Consider the following 16,277-nt stretch of genomic DNA (forward strand, 5'->3'; position numbering starts at 1 on the left):
CGTGGGGCTGCCCTTGAAGACGGCTCGGAAACTTCAATTGGTCCAGCGGGCAGCAGCCAGGATGCTAACTGGAGCTCATTATCAAGAGAGGTCAACCCTCTTGTTCAAGGAGCTCCACTGGCTGCCATTTATTTTCCGAGCCCAATTCAAGGTGCAGGTGCTCACCTACAAAGCCCTGAACGGTTTGGGACCACCCTACCTGCGTGACCGCATCACCATCTACGAACCCACACGCTCGCTCCGGTCATCTGGGGAGGCCCTGCTCGTGATCCCACCCACGTCGCAAGCGCGCTTGGTGGGGACACGTGACAGGGCCTTCTCTGTGGCGGCCCCCCGACTTTGGAACGCCCTCCCAAAAGAGCTCAGACAAGCCCCCACTCTAGCCGTCTTCAGAAGGAACCTAAAAACTTGGCTGTTCCGTTGTGCCTTCCCAGACTAGGAATCCCCACCCAAGCCCTAGTAGCACCTTAGCATAACAAATTGTCACTGCACATCGCACTTTTAACCCTACGTGCCTCCTGCCATTCAGCACTTTTAACCCTTGTACCCCAGTGCGCCGGCCGAACCAGTTTTTAATAATGTCCTGATGTACTGTCTTTGTTGTTATTCTGCTTATTGCTTGATTTGCTTAGTATTGTGGTGTTATATTATTTTGCTTATTGTTTGATTTGCCTTGTTGTTGTGATGTTATACTTTCTACTGTATTGTGTTGAGGCTTCGGCCTGTGTGAGCCGCATCGAGTCCTCCGGGAGATGCTAGCGGGGTACAAATAAAGTTAATAATAATAATAATAATAAAGGACATTTAATCAACTACCAAACTCACAAATTGTGTATTCTGTCTGTTTGTTTGCTTTGTTCTGTTAGAAATGTAATATAATATGACTGGTTGTCCTGACACGACAAATAAAATTATATTGTAATATTGGTAATATTACATGTAATATAAAATATATAATTATAATATTGCATTATTTTTATTAGTATTACATTGTATTACATTATAATATTATAAATAATAACCTAGTAAAATAATAAATAATTTTGACTTGAGTATAAGCTGAGGGGGGCTTTTTCAGACTTAAAAAAATGGCTGAAATCCCCGGCTTATACTCGAGTATATACGATCTCTCTCTCTTAGTTTTGGATTCCTTTTGTTTTGAATTTATTCCTTTAGGATGTTGACCAATTAGCTGTGGATAGGGCTGTTTAAAGAGGAGCCGAAATCCAAGACCCATTTAATGAATGGGATTTTCATGGATGTCAATCACCCACTGAGTCCTGTTTGGGGCTGCTAGAATAGACCTGCTAAAGGTGTGTCTACACTGTAGAATTAATGCAGTTCAATACCACTTTAGCTGTCCTATGCTATGGAAAACTTGGGAGTTGCTTCGCAAGATCATTACCTTTGTCTCACCAAACTACATCTTCCAGGAGTCTATAATATCAAGCCATGGCAGTTAAAGTGGTATCAAACTGCATTAATTCTACAGTGTAGACGTGCCTTTAGCAGATTTAGTCTAGCTGGTTGGATTTAGGGCAGTTATGGCAGCATCACAGCATTTTTAGTTGACTTTTACACAGCTCCAAAGCTCACGCTCCCCGCCCCCGCTCGCTCCACTTCTCCCACGTCTCCACCGCACCACACGCAGCCGGTTCGACTGCGGAGTGACTCCGCTGCGCCTTAGCCAATCAGCGCGAGGGGGCGTGGCCTCCTCTGCCTTGTTTGTCTCCCTCTCCCCTCCAGATGAGTCGTCTCCGCGGCCCGCCCACAGGCACTCGTATGCAGATGAGGCGCCCGTCGGAGCGTTTCCATTGGTCAGCGCTCCCCTTCCTCCGCCCACGCAGAGAGAATGTAGCTTAAGTCCGTCAGCAGAAGCAGCCGGGCTTCATTCCGGAGTTGGCTGGCGCGAGAGAGGGATGTAGGCTCCTGATTGGCTGCCGCTAGACCGAAAGACCCCGCTGATTGGCCTCTGAGGAGCCGGGTATGTAAATGAAGGGGGGTCTGGAAGATGGGGAGCCCTCTGTTGGGTCAGGGGGGCTTCTGAATCGCGTCGGTTCCGGGACTGATCCGGGATTGGCGCGCAGTGTGACTCAGGCGGGGCTGAAAAGGGAAGCGGCAACATGAGTCACCCTCCGTGCCTGGCCTCCAAGGAGGGGCCGGAAAGGGAAAGAAGGCTACATCTACACCGCCCATTTGATGCAGTTTCATACCGCTTTAACTGCTATGGCTGAGTGCTATGCAATCCTAGGGTTTATACTCTGATGAGGCAGAGAAGGCGCAAGGCCTTGTTGAACTACAACTCCCATGACTCCATAGCCTTGAGCCATGGCAGTTAAAGCGGTTTTAAACTGCGTTAACTCTGTAGTGTAGATCAGGCATGGGCAAACTTGGGCCCTCCTGGTGTTTTGGACTTCAACTCCCACAATTCCTAGTACAGATATCAAATCAGATAAACCACATTAACTACTTTATATGAGTCCACACTGCCATATAATCCAGTTCAAAGTTGGAGTTCAAAACATCTGGAGGGTCCGAGTTTGCCCATGCCTGGTGTAGATTGATTCACTCTGTGACTCAGGCTCCTTTCTACACTGTCATATAGCTATCATATCAGATAATCCACATTATCTGCTTTGAACCGGATTATATGAGTCCACACTGCCATATAATCCAGTTCAAAGTTAGAGTCCAAAACACCTGGAGGTCTGAAGTTTGCCCATGCTTGGTGTGGATTGATTCTCTCTGTGACTCCGTCCCATTCTACACTGTCATGTAGTACAGATTTAGCAACGCCCTTAATCCACATTATCTGATTTGAACCGGATTATATGAGTCCACACTGCCATATAATCCAGTTCAAAGCATATAACCTGAATTTTATATCGCAGTGTCGAAAGGGTCCCAGTGAATTACTCTGTGACCAATTCTAGCAAATCAGATAATGCACATTATCTGCTTTGAACTGGATTATATGAGTCCACACTGCTATATAATCCAGTTCAAAGCATATAACCTGAATTTTATATTGCAGTGTCGAAAGGGCTCCTGTGAACTACTCTGTGAGCAATTCCAGCAAATCAGATAATGCACATTATCTGCTTTGAACTGGATTATATGAGTCCACACTACCATATAATCCAGTTCAAAGTTGGAATCCAAACACCTGGAGGTCTGAAGTTTGCCCATGCTTGGTGTGGATTGATTCTCTCTGTGACTCAGTCCCATTCTACACTGTCATGTAGTACAAATTTAGCAACGCACATAATCCACATTCTCTGCTTTAAACCGGATTATATGTGCCCACGTTGCCATATAATCCAGTTCAAAGTTGGGATCCAAACACCTGGAGGTCTGAGGTTTGCCCATGCTTGGTGTGGATTGATTCTCTCTGTGACTCAGGCTGCTTCTACACTGTCATGTAGTACAGACTAGCAAAACACATAATCCACATTATCTGCTTTGAACCAGATTATATGAGTCCACACTGCCATATAATCCAGTTCAAAGCATATAACCTGAATTGTATATCGCATTGTCGAAAGGGCCCCAGTGAATTACTCTGTGACTAATTCCAGCATCTTGATGCTGTTCTTATGGCCTGCTTTTGGTCCTTTAGAATTTTGGGATGTGTAGTTCGAGGAGAGAATTGGAATCTTTATTACCAGTTTCTGAGTTACAATTATTTAGACTCAGAAAGGGAATTTTTAAGAATCTCATTGAATTGTGAATCACAGGAGTTGGAGCAACTGAAACGAGACCAAAGTCCAATCATTAGGTGTTTCTGCGCTGTAGAGTTAACATAGTTTGATACCATTTTTAACTGCCATAGCTCAAGTTTATGGAATCCTGGGATATATAGTTTGTCAAGGCACCAGCACTCTTTGGCAGAGAGGGCACAAGGCCGGGCATGGTATTTAATACCCTTTTTGACTACCATGGCTCAAGTTTATGGAATCCTGGGATATATAGTTCGTCAAGGCACCAGCACTCTTTGGCGGAGAAGGCTCAAGACCGGGCATGGGCAAACTTTGGCCCTCCAGGTGTTTTGGACTCCAACTCCAACAATTCCTAACACCCTACTGGCTGTTGGGAATTGTGGGAGTTGCAGTCCAAAACACCCGGAGGGCCGAAGTTTGTTTATGCCTGCTCAAGACCTTGGTAGAACTACAAAACCCAGCATTTCATAGCATTGAGCCATGGCAGTTAAAAGTGGTGGTATACTGGTATATTTTGAATTGGTATATTTTGAATTGGTATATTTTGAATTGGTATAGTTCGAATTGTATACCAGTGCATTTATGTCAAACCATGTTGAGTTGGGGAGATAAAGTGGGGTATAAATTAATAATAATAAATATAATGTGTGTGTATATATGTGTGTGTGTGTGTATGATACATATATACATAAAATGTATAATAATATTATAAAAGTATTCTATTATATTATTAACATTATAAGTAATAGATTATATATAGTATTATATTATAATATATTATATTAATATTATAATTAATATAAATTATATTATATTAAATAATAAAATTAATAAAAAATAATAAACTGCATTTGTTCCACAGTGGTAATTTACCCACAGATCCAAATGAGCCAGATGTTATATTGGTATATTTTGAATTGCTTTTTTGTCAAGCTGCATTGAGTCCCCTTTGGAGAGATAAAGGAGGGCATTAATAACAGTAATAGTAATAGTAATAGTAATAATAATAATAATAATAATAATGGTCGATCTTTGAAGAACATATGAAGATGCAACATCCAATATAAGATAAGAAGGGAACGAAATCTGTAAACTAAAAGTAGGCAAACATTGGGAAAGAAAATCTTGACAGAATGGGAAAACTAATAGACTTGAATGTAAGGAAGAACAGAAGCCACCGAAACTTCTAAATCTTTTTTTGTTTTGTTTCTTTCTTTCATCTTCATCCTTCTTTTCAAATTTCCTGCTTTTCTCTAAATATATTGTTCCCACACTTTCAATGTTTTCTTTTTTATCTTTTATATTTCATTTATAATAAAAACATTATAAATAATAATATATTATAAAAGTATTATATTTTAATATATTATATTATTATAGTAATATTATTAATATATTATATTTTAATATATTATAATAAAATATATTATTATAATATTATAATTTATATATATCCTATAGTATATATTATATTATATTATAATTAATATATTGTATAGTATAGTATATTAAATAATAAAAGTAATTATAAAAAATAATAAACTGCATTCATTCCACAGTGTAGATCTACCCACAGAGCCAGATGAAACATAACAAAGGTGGAAATAATAGACACCTGAGTTGCTGGCGCCTCATTAAGCATACTGCCTATAATAAATTAATATTACAATTAATGTATTATATAGTATATTAAATAATAAAAGTAATTATAAAGAATAATAAACTTTTTTTACTTGAGCATACTGCCTATAATAAATAAATATTATAATTAATATATTATATAGTATATTAAATAATAAAAGTAATAAGAAAAAATAATAAACTGCATTCGTTCCACAGGGTAGATCTACCCACAGAGTCAGATGAAACATAGCAAAGGTGGGAATAATAGACACCTGAGTTGCTGTTGCCTCATTAAACACACTGTGTGGATTCCATAGCATTGAATCATGGCAGTCCAAGTGGTGTCAAACTGCATTAAGTCTATAATGTAGATAGACTGTAGATACACAGTGAGGTTCGCCGCTTAAGAGAAAGGAGAGCTCTGAAACAGAACAAATTTGGGAATCATAGACACCTGAGTTGGTGGTGCCTGGATTTCATAGCATTGAATCATGGTAGTCAAACTGCTTTAAGTCTATAATGTAGCTGGTCTGTGGCTACACGATGTCCCTTAGAGAAAGGAGAGATTACAAGCTTTCCAAGATTCCCTTCCTATATGCATTTTTGCCATTGGAGGCTCACGTTCTGGGGACAGCTTTGCTGCTCCTTCCCAAACCGGTTCCAAACCGGAGCTGCGGGGAGGGGACACGAGTGGCAGCTGACAAGAGGGAGGAGGAGGGCCTTGGTGCCGGGAAGTGAGTCTCTCCTTTGGCTTCCTTTGGGGCTCGAATCTGCTCCGCCTTCTCGGACAGAGGAGTCATTCACCTTATAAGGAAGTGAGTGTAGAAAAGTTTCATTTGGGATACAACTCCCAGTAGTTTCTCTTTCCTGGAAGATGGTCTAGGGGTGCCTTTGCACCAGGCATGGGCCAACTTTGGCACTCCCTCCAGGTGTTTTGGACTTCAGCTCCCACAATTCCTAACAGCATACCACTGACAGCCTACTCTACTAGTTGTGTTCGACTCTGGGGGTTGGTAGTCATCTCCATTTCTAAGCCAAAGAAATGGTGTTGTCCATAGACTCCTCCAAGGTCATGTGGCTGGCATGACTGCATGGAGTGCTGTTACCTTCCCGCCGGAGCAGTACCTATTGACTGGGACTGTGGCACAGCTGGCTGGGAGTCATCTGCATTAAGATCACTATTGACCAAAAGGTCATGAGTTCGAAGCCAGCCCGGTTCGGAGTGAGCTTCCGACCGATTTGTGTAGCTTGCTGTCAACCTTTGCAGCCCGAAAGTACTGTCAAGTAGGAAATTTAGGTACCGCTTATGTGGGGACGCTAATTTACAATGCCATAAAAATCTCCAGTAAGCATGCAAAGAATGAGGAAGTATTTCATCAGTGTCACAAATGGATGGTGAAGTGACAGCTCCCCTGGTGGTCAGAATACCCTCATGAAAAAGCTGGAATATTAAATAGCCTCTGTGTGTCTGTCTATATATGTTGTGTGTCTGTGGCATTGAATGTTTGCCATGTATATGTACATTGTAATCCACCCTGAGTCCCCTGCAGGGTGAGAAGGGCGGAATATAAATACTGTAAATAAATAATAAAATACTCACATTTGCATGTTTTCGAACTGTTAGGTTGACGGAAGGTGGGGCTAACAGCGGGAGCGCACCTTGCTCCCCGGATTCGAACCACTAGCCTTTTGGTCAGCAGCTCAGTGGTTTAATCTGCTGCGCCACCAGGGGGCCCTATTAAATAGTTGCCTATGTGTAAAGCCCCCTTGAGTCCACTTCAGGGTTGAAAGAGTTGGGATACATTTGGATTCATTTGGGATACATTTGGATTCATGTGAGATACAACTTCAGTAGTTTCTCTTTCCTGAAATATGGTTGGCATAGGCCAACTTCGGCCCTCCCTCCGGATGTTTTGGACTTCAACTTCCACAATTTGGCTGCTAGGAATTGTGGGAGTTGGAGTCCAAAACACCCAGAGGGAGGGCTGAAGTTGGCCCATGCCTGCTACACTATGTCCAAAGGGAGCTTGCACAAAGGACATGGGGACAGTGATGCCAACCCTCCCACTCATATTTCCCAACTTTGAAGAGCACAGAAAATGATCTAAAGCTTTGAGGACAAGTAGGCTTCTTCTCCAGGAATTGTTTTAAAAAAACCGGTCCATATATGCCCATTCCTTCCATTCCTGGTGGGACATAGATCTTGACCAACCACTACTGTCCTTCAGAACAAAGCCAGCCCTTACCATTAGTCAAAGTTGTCTGAAAACACCTCTATCTATCTATCTATCTATCTATCTATCGTGAAAGGGAAGTGAATTGTTTATATAACTGTTCTTCTTTTGGGGGAAGATCTCAAATGTTCTGCTTCTGATGCTGAAATAACTAGGCCAACTCTGAATCCTTCTCTACTTGCAAAGGAGTGACTAGAGGAATCAAAACAAGGCCCTCCATAGCAGCAGCTTAAAAAGCCAATGGGATTTTGGCCTCTATAGGGTCTAGATCCAGGGAAGTCATGCTACCCCTCTATTCTGACTTGGTCAGACCACACATGGAATCACACCGCAATTGAAGGAAGATGTCAACAAGCTGGAATGTGTCCAGAGGAGGGCGACTCAAATGATCAAGGGTCTGGAGAACATACCCAATGAGGAGTGGCTTAAAGAGCTGGGCATGTTTAGCCTGTGAAAGAGAAGGCTGAGAGGAGACATAATGAGGGCCATGTATAAATATGTGAGGGGAAGTTATAGGGAGGAGTGAGCAAGCTTGTTTTCTGCTGAAATCTATCTATCTATTGTCGTGTCAGGAGTGACTTGAGAAACTGCAAGTCGCTTCTGGTATGAGGGAATTGGCCGTCTGCAAGGACGTTGCCCAGGGGATGCCCAGATGATTTTTTATGTAAATTTTTAGATTTTTGATCTAAGTCTAATGAATGGATTTATCACCAGCTGCAGTAAATCTTGCCAATCAAAAGGTTGACAGTTCAAAGCCTGGGTTGTTGTGAGCTCCTGGCCTTTAGCCCAGCTTCTGCCTACCTAGCAGAATATTCTAATTATATAGGATGTGGAACAATGGCTTCAAACTACAGGAAAGGAAATTCCACCTGAACATTAGGAAGAACTTCCTAAATGTGAGAGCTGTTCAGCAGTGGAACTCTCTGCCCAGAGTGTGGTGGAGGCTTTTAAACAGAGGCTGGGTGGTCATATGTTGGGGGTGCTTTGAATGCGATTTTCTTGTTCTTGGCAGGGGATTGGACTAGATGGCCCACCAGGTCTCTTCCAACTCTATGATTCTAAATTCCACATCTCATGACTATTTTATTTCAGTCTCCAAAACTTGAGCATTGCAGTTATTTGAACTTTAGCAAAGTGTTTATAAAATGAATTTAGATATCCAGGGAATAAGGACTAGTATGGTGTAGAGGTCTGAACATTGGACTACAACTCTACAGACCAGGGTTTGATTTCCTGCTCGACCATGGAATCACAATGGATGACAATGTATTGTCGAAGGTTTTCATGGCCAGGATCGTTGGGTTGTTGTGAGTTTTCCGGGCTGTTTGGCCATGTTCCAGAAGCATTCTCTCCTGACCTTTAACCTGCATCTATGGCAGGCATCCTCAGAGGTTGTGACGTCTGTTGGAAACTAGGGAATTGGGTTTATATATTTGTGGAATGTCCAGGGTGGGAGAAAAACAGTTTCAACAAAAAAGAAGAAACTATGAACATGAACAAAATCTGGCTACCAGTATTTTAAAAAAACTGTAAAATCATAACAGTAAATAAAGAACAACACTCAAAAACAGGGGAATTCCAGACAAGAAACAATCAGGGCTAGCTAATGACATCTCAACGAAGGATTTTCCAAGGCAATAAGAAACCAGACCTTGAAACTGGTAGACCATTTGCATTTGGGCAATGCTGCATTTGGTGGTCCCTATGTAGACTTGTCCACAGCTGCAATCAAGGCTGGCTAACACCTCCCAACAAAGGATACGCCCAGGCAGGAAGCAGCCAAGCTTTGAAGCTGCAAGGCCATTCAGTGTTAATCAAGGTGGCCAATTGCAACATTCAAACCTGCCTCAAACAGACAAAAGTTTTCTCTCCAACCTTGGACATTTCACAGATATATGAACCCCATTTTCCTAGTTTCCAACAGACCTCAAAACCTCTGAGGATGCCTGCCATAGATGCAGGTGAAATATCAGGAGAGAATGCTTCTGGAACATGGCCATACAGCTCAGAAAATTCACAACAGCCCACTGGGTGACCTTGGATTAGTCACATACTCTCACCCTCAGAGAATCCTATAAGGGTCACCATAAGTGGGATATACCCAAAGGCACACAACAAGAGCAAATCCAAGGAAAAGGAACAGGCAGGGATGTGATCGCAGCAAAAGAATTACAAACAGACTTTTTGGTATCTTTCTGCATGCTAGACATTTCTGGGCTGGAGGAAAATGTCATTTGGATGCACAAAGTCCTTATTGGGTGGTCAGTATTTGAATTTGTTAGGGAAAAGTATCCTAAACTAAAGCAGAGCATCCAAAAACAAACAGGATACAAACAGTTAAGCATCAGATCATTAGTGAGCAGAGCGTAAAGTGCCATGTGATGTGACTGTAAAGAATTCAAAGGCAAACATGCAGAGTCCAATCTTTAAAATCACAAAAAGTTTATTTACAATAATTAGAAATAACTGCATTTTTTAAATAATCAAGACCTGGGTCTGAGCTACTCTTATCACCCATCTCTTCTAAGGTTTCAAAGGGAGGGAAAAACCTCAATCACTACATCTTTCCTGACACACAAGTAGAGAGAGAACTCAAAGCACACAGCCCAAACTCTCCCTTCTAAAGTGTAAGAAGGCAGATGTCAGATTCATAAAGACTTGCAGTAGAAAAGTATCCAGTGTATTGTCGAAGGCTTTCATGGCTGGAATCACTCAGTTCTTGTGAGTTTTTTCGGGCTATATGGCCATGTTCTAGAGGCATTTCTCCTGACGTTTCGCCTGCATCTATGGCAGGCATCCTCAGAGGCAAGGTCTGCTGGAATTGGGAAAAAAGGGGTTTATATATCTGTGGAATGACCAGGGTGAGACAAAGGGCTTTTGTAAAAGTATCCATTTTGGACAAGCAGAATGAGAGCAGGAACAGAGAGGAGAGAAGAAATTTGATACATTCCAACAGTCATACTCAGGGGTCCACAAACCTTTTAAGCAGAGGGCCAGGTCACAATCCCTCAAACTGTTGGAGGGCCGGATTATAATTTGAAAAATGAAACATGAATTCCTGTGCACGCTGCACATATCTTATTTGTAGTGTAATAAACACTTAAAAACAATACAATAATTAAAATGAGGAACAATATTAACAAATATAAACTTATTAGTATTTCAATGGGAAGTGTGGGCCTGCTTTTGGCTGATGAGATAGGATTGTTGTCATCGTTGTTGTGTGCTTTCAAGTCGTTTCAGACTTAGGTTGACTCTGAGCGAGGGCCGGGTAAATGACCTTGGAGGGCCGCATCCGGCCCCCGGGCCTTAGTTTGAGGACTCCTGTATACATGGAAGGGAAACCCTTAGTCTATACCAGGGGTCCTCCAACTTTTAAAACTGAGGGCCAGGTCACAGTTCCTTAAACTATTGGAGGGCCGGATTATTATTTGAAAAAAAAAATGAATGAATTCCTATGCACACTGCACATATCTTATTTGTAGTGCAATAAAAAAGTGTGGACCTGCTTTTGGCTGATGAGATAGAATTGTGTTTGTTGTTGTTGTTGTTGTTGTGTGCTTTCAAACCATTTCAGACTTAGGTTGACCCTGAGTGAGGGCCGGGTAAATGACCTTGGAGGGCCGCATCCGGCCCTCGGGCCATAATTTGAGGACCCCTGGTCTATACTAACTAATCTTATTTATTATATATAAATAGTGTAAATAAATAAACAAACTATTCTGTTCCTCAATGAGGACTTGAGATTTGGGCAGTGTGGGGTTGAACAATCGGGTGGTCAGTATCCTCATGTCCTTTGTAGCTCTGGGACTTGAATTGGAAAGAAGGGGCGCTGTTTGTTCCTTAGGTAATTGTAAAGGTTCCCCATAGACATTAAGGCTATTTGTGTCTGGCTCTGGGGGGGTAGTGCTCATCTCCATTTCTAAGCCGAAGAAACGACGTTGTCCGTAGACACCTCCAAGCTCATGTGGCCAGCATGACTACATGGAGCCCTGTTACCTTCCAGGAGAAGCAGTACCTATTGATCTACTCTCATTTGCATGTTTACAAACCGCTAGGTTGGCAGAAGCTGGGGCTAACATTGGGAGCTCACCCTGTTCCCCAGATTCAAACCGCCAAGCTTTCAGTCAGCAAGTTCAGCAGCTCAGTGTTTTAACTTACTGCGCCGCCATGGGACCCTTAGAAAGTGTAATATCTTGAGCCAGCCCCACTCCTGCGAATGGCTATTCTTGTCATATGAGCCTCATTCAGTATAGAGATGATCTGACTGTTGTTTCCTTCCTCTCCAGAAAAATGTTGGCCAAGGGCATGAAACGGAAGCGGAGCGAAGACGAGGCGCCAGACCCCCTTGCGGCCACCTCGCCATCCAGCTCCCTCTTCAGCCTCTCTGTCTCCAAACTGCACCAGAGCCTCCAACATGTGGAACCCAACCTCCGGCACCTGGTGCTGGTGGCAAACACCCTCCGGCGCATCCAGGGTGAGATGCAGCCAGCCGTAAGCCCCGTTATTCCCGCAGCCCTTGGCGGGGGAGACCCACTTGCCTCTGCTCCCGTCCCTTTGGAGCCTTGCAGGAAGCCTCCGGCACCTCTTGCCCCCCATGTGGACGAGCTTCTGATCTCCAACATGGACATCTCGGTCTTCTCCAGCATTTTGGAGGACTTGAGTGGCATAGAGGGTCTGGGGGACTCGTTCCAGCCCTCACTCGGAGCGCCTGGAGACTTGCTCAGTCCAGAGCCAGAACGGACTTCCCATCCTGGCCCTCCCGGCTCTCTAGAGATCTTGGGCCCTGGTGGGTACCTCCTGGAAGATGGCCTGGAGGGCCTCTTTGAAGACATTGACACTTCCATGTATGACTCTGACCTCTGGTTGCCCACTGAACTTCCACACCTCAAGGAAGGCTTCTCAACTACGGCGCAGGAGAAGCCGGATTTAGCCGACCTTGACTATCTCATGGACATGCTGGTGGAGGCTCAGGAGCTGTGATAGAGAGAAAGGGAGGGTGAGGGGTTCATGGTGGGATGGGACAAGTGCATGGACACAAGTGGGATGTAAATGAGTGGAATGGTGGGTGGGTATAAAGAGAAACAACGGTGAAAGTCTCAAGTGAAGCTGCCATTAGAGGTAGCACAGAAGTCTTCAATACCTCCTTCCCTGGAGCCATTGGTTAACCTGGTTGTGTGAGAGTGAGAAAAAAAACACACACACAAAAGCTATTGCCAGCCTGAAATATGCCTGATTGGAAACCCATCATATCAATAGTTGCGGTTTTTCAAGTTACTCCTGACATGACAAAAAAAAGGAGTCGCTTTGATTGTGTTTTCCTGCATAGCGGTGGGTTGAACTAGACGAGTGTTTCTCAACCTGGGGGGTTTACCCCCCTGGGGGGGGGGTCAAAAGGGGGTTCCGGAGGGGTTGCCAAAGTATTTTCTATTGGACATGGGAGTTTCTGTGTGGGAAGTTTGGCCAATTCTATCATTGGTGGGGTTCTGAATGCCCTTTGTAGGTGAACTATAAATCCCAGCAACTACAACTCCCAAATGCCAAGGTCTATTTTCCCCAAACTCCATCAGTGTTCACATTTGGGCATATTGAATATTCGAACCAAGTTTGGTCCAGATCCATCATTGTTTGAGTCCATAGTGCTTTTTGGAGGTAGATGAACTACAACTCCCAAAACTCAAGGCCAATGCCTACCAAATCTTTCCAGTATTACTTTTGGTCATGGGAGTTCTATGTGCCAAGTTTGGCTCAATTCCATCATTGGTGGAGTTCAGAATGTGCTTTGATTGTAGATGAACTATAAATCCCAGCAATTACAAATCCCAAATGACAAAATCAATCCTCCCCAACCCCACCAGTATTTGAATGTGGGTGTATCGGGTATTTGTGCCAAATTTGGTCCAGTGAATGAAAATGCATCCTGCATATCAGATATTTACATTATAATTCGTAACTAGTAGAGCGGAGTGGAAGAAGGTGGCCATTTGTGGGGTTCATAATGCTCTTTGATTGTAGGTGGACTATAAATCCCAGCAACCACAAGTCCCAAATGACAAAATTTGGATGTATCAGGTATTTGTGCCAGATTTGGTCCAGTGAATGAAAATGCATCCTGCATATCAGATATTTACATTACAATCCATAACTGTAGCAAAATTTAAAGTAGCAATGCAAATAATTTTATGGTTGGGGATCACCAATAGTTGAAGAGCTCTATTAAGGAGTCCTGGCATTAGGAAGGTTGAGAAACACTGAACTAGATGGTCTGTTCCAACTCTGTCTATGGAAAGTACATAAAAATGGGTGACAAGATCCAGCAATGGCTTTTAAGGGGAAATTTCTATGAGGCTTCAATGGGATATACAATGTTTTCCTGGCTGAGCCTTTTCTCCCTCATTTGGACTGATGGAGAGAGGGAGGAGCATTTCCAAAACGGTGCCATTTAAGTATCTTGGACATCTTCAAGTGCCTGTCTTAGGGGAGCATTCCACCCACCATCTTCCTGTCCTGGAATGTAGCAAACCTGTTTCCTCCTCCCAAAGCAGCCTCATCTGATCCTTCTGAACTGAATGGACCAGGCATTTTTGTAAGGCATGTTTGCCAATGCATTTGGACCGGCGGCGTCTGGCGCGAAGGGAGGCAGCAAATGATTGTGTGACTGATCATGTAATTTATTGTTTGAGTGCCAAGGATGATTTTTAAAAACCTTGAAAAACAATGAAGTGTCAGATTGCTTTAGAAATAATTATGTATATCTTCTCTTTCTTCCTCTATTATGATTATTGGTTTATATTTCGCTTAACTTCCAGTAATGGGACTCAGGGTGGCAAACTTACGACATAGCTGAAAACAATGCATAAGTCGATAAAAGTATAAATGCAAGATTCTCAAAGCAATTAAACACTAAACATTGAAAAAAATAAATGCATTTTTAAAATACCTCTGAGACTCCAATGCAGGGAGGGGAGAGCAGGAATTCCCTGCACATTGCAGTGTTGTGTGCAGGTGTGAGCGAGGGAGAGCGTGCGAGGCTGGAGAGAGGCAGGTGCCAACGAGTCCCTTCAAGGCATGGGGGTTCTGTGTGGGAAGTTTGACCCAATTCTATAGTTGGTGGGGTTCAGAATGCTTTTTGATTGTAGGTGAATTGTAAATCCCAGAAACTGCCACTCTCAAATGTCAAGGTCACTTTTCCCCAAACTCCTCCAATGTTCACATTTGGGCATATTGAGTATTTGTGCCAATTTGGTCAGGATCCATCATTGTTTTGAGTCCACAATGCTCTCTGGATGTAGGTGAACTACAACTCTAAAACTCAAGGTCAATGCCCACCAAACCCTTCCAATGTTTTCTGTTGGTCATGGGAGTTCTGTGTGCCATGTTTGGTTCACTTCAATCGTTGGTGAAGTTCAGGATGCACTCTGATTGTAGGTGAACTATAAACTCCAACATGTCAAGGTCTATTTTCCTCAAACTCCACCACATTTGGGTATATTTAGTATTCGTGCCAAGTTTGGTCCAAATCCATCATTGTTTGAGTCCACAGTGGTCTCTGGATGTAGGTGAACTACAACTCTGAAACTCAAAGTCAATGCCCACCAAACCCTTCCAGTATTTTCTGTTGGTCATGGGAGTTCTATGTGTCAAGATTGGTTCAATTCCACCATTGGTGGAGTTCAGAATGCTCTTTGATTGTATGCGAACTATAAATCCCAGCAACTACAACTCCCAAATGACAAAATCAATCTCCCTCCAACCCCACCAGTATTCAAATTTGGGTATATCAGGTATCTGTACCAAATTTGGTCCAGTGAATGAAAATATATCCTTCATATTAGATATTTTCATTACGATTCGTAACAGTAGCAAAATTACAGTTATGAAGTATCAACGAAAATAATGTTATGGTTGGGGGTTACCACAACACGAGTAAGGGGTCGCGGCATTAGGAAGGTTGCGAAACACTGCTTTAAAATGCTAAAATCACATAGCACTGCACAAGATTAAAAGCCCATCCTTAGCTAGTTTGTAAAAGTATGACAACAAAAAATAATGTTTTGACCTGTCAGCAGAAGGAGAGCAAGGATGGGATTATCCAGGTGTCTCTAGGGAAGGATTTCCAAAGTTTGGGAGCAGAACATCCACCCCTCAAAAATACAAAAGCTTTAGGAGAAAACTACTAGGAGACGCACACACCCTTCTTTGGGGCAGTTGTTTTGGAGTTTGGGGCTGGGACGAAAGCACAAGGAGGAAGTGAGTACCGATCAAGTGGAATGACTCATACTGTGTGGCATGCACCTGGCGGATCATAGCCATTGCCCTAGATTCCTAAGGAGAAGAAGGCTGGCATGGTGCATTCTCATTACCAGCCTGAGCCCAGAAGGCATTCTTGTTGGATCTTCTCTTACTCTTTCCTAAGTCTTCCTTGGTGTGGGCAAGTGGATCTGTAAACTTGGGGACCTTGGGTTGATCTATATGGCAAAGGAGTTGTTTTTCAATCCAAAGAGCTTTGCTAATAAATAAAAAATAACATGATCACAGACTCGGATCATCCCAAAACAATGTTGCCAAAAGTTGTGTAACTTTTTGAGTTCTCCAAAAAGTCACCAGGCTAGATCCCAGATTCTCTAGCCGCAGGCCTATATTGTGTTCTCCCAATTAAAATAACCCCCAATCAGCCTCTCCCGGAGGTCTACAAGAGGAA

At 42.9% G+C, this 16,277-nt stretch overlaps 1 protein-coding gene across 1 annotated transcript; it reads left to right on the top strand.

The window, feature by feature from the left end:
- Nucleotides 1-1,864: 1,864 nt before the first annotated feature.
- Nucleotides 1,865-14,515, top strand: LOC137094903 (SERTA domain-containing protein 1-like). The gene is made up of 2 exons (XM_067460855.1): nucleotides 1,865-1,984; nucleotides 11,866-14,515. The coding sequence occupies exon 2, from the start codon at nucleotides 11,870-11,872 to the stop codon at nucleotides 12,557-12,559; it is 690 nt and encodes a 229-aa protein (XP_067316956.1). The 5' UTR covers nucleotides 1,865-1,984; nucleotides 11,866-11,869; the 3' UTR covers nucleotides 12,560-14,515.
- Nucleotides 14,516-16,277: the final 1,762 nt, after the last annotated feature.

The sequence above is a fragment of the Anolis sagrei genome, chromosome X (genome assembly GCF_037176765.1).
Source record: "Anolis sagrei isolate rAnoSag1 chromosome X, rAnoSag1.mat, whole genome shotgun sequence".
In the NCBI taxonomy this organism is placed as follows: domain Eukaryota; kingdom Metazoa; phylum Chordata; class Lepidosauria; order Squamata; family Dactyloidae; genus Anolis; species Anolis sagrei.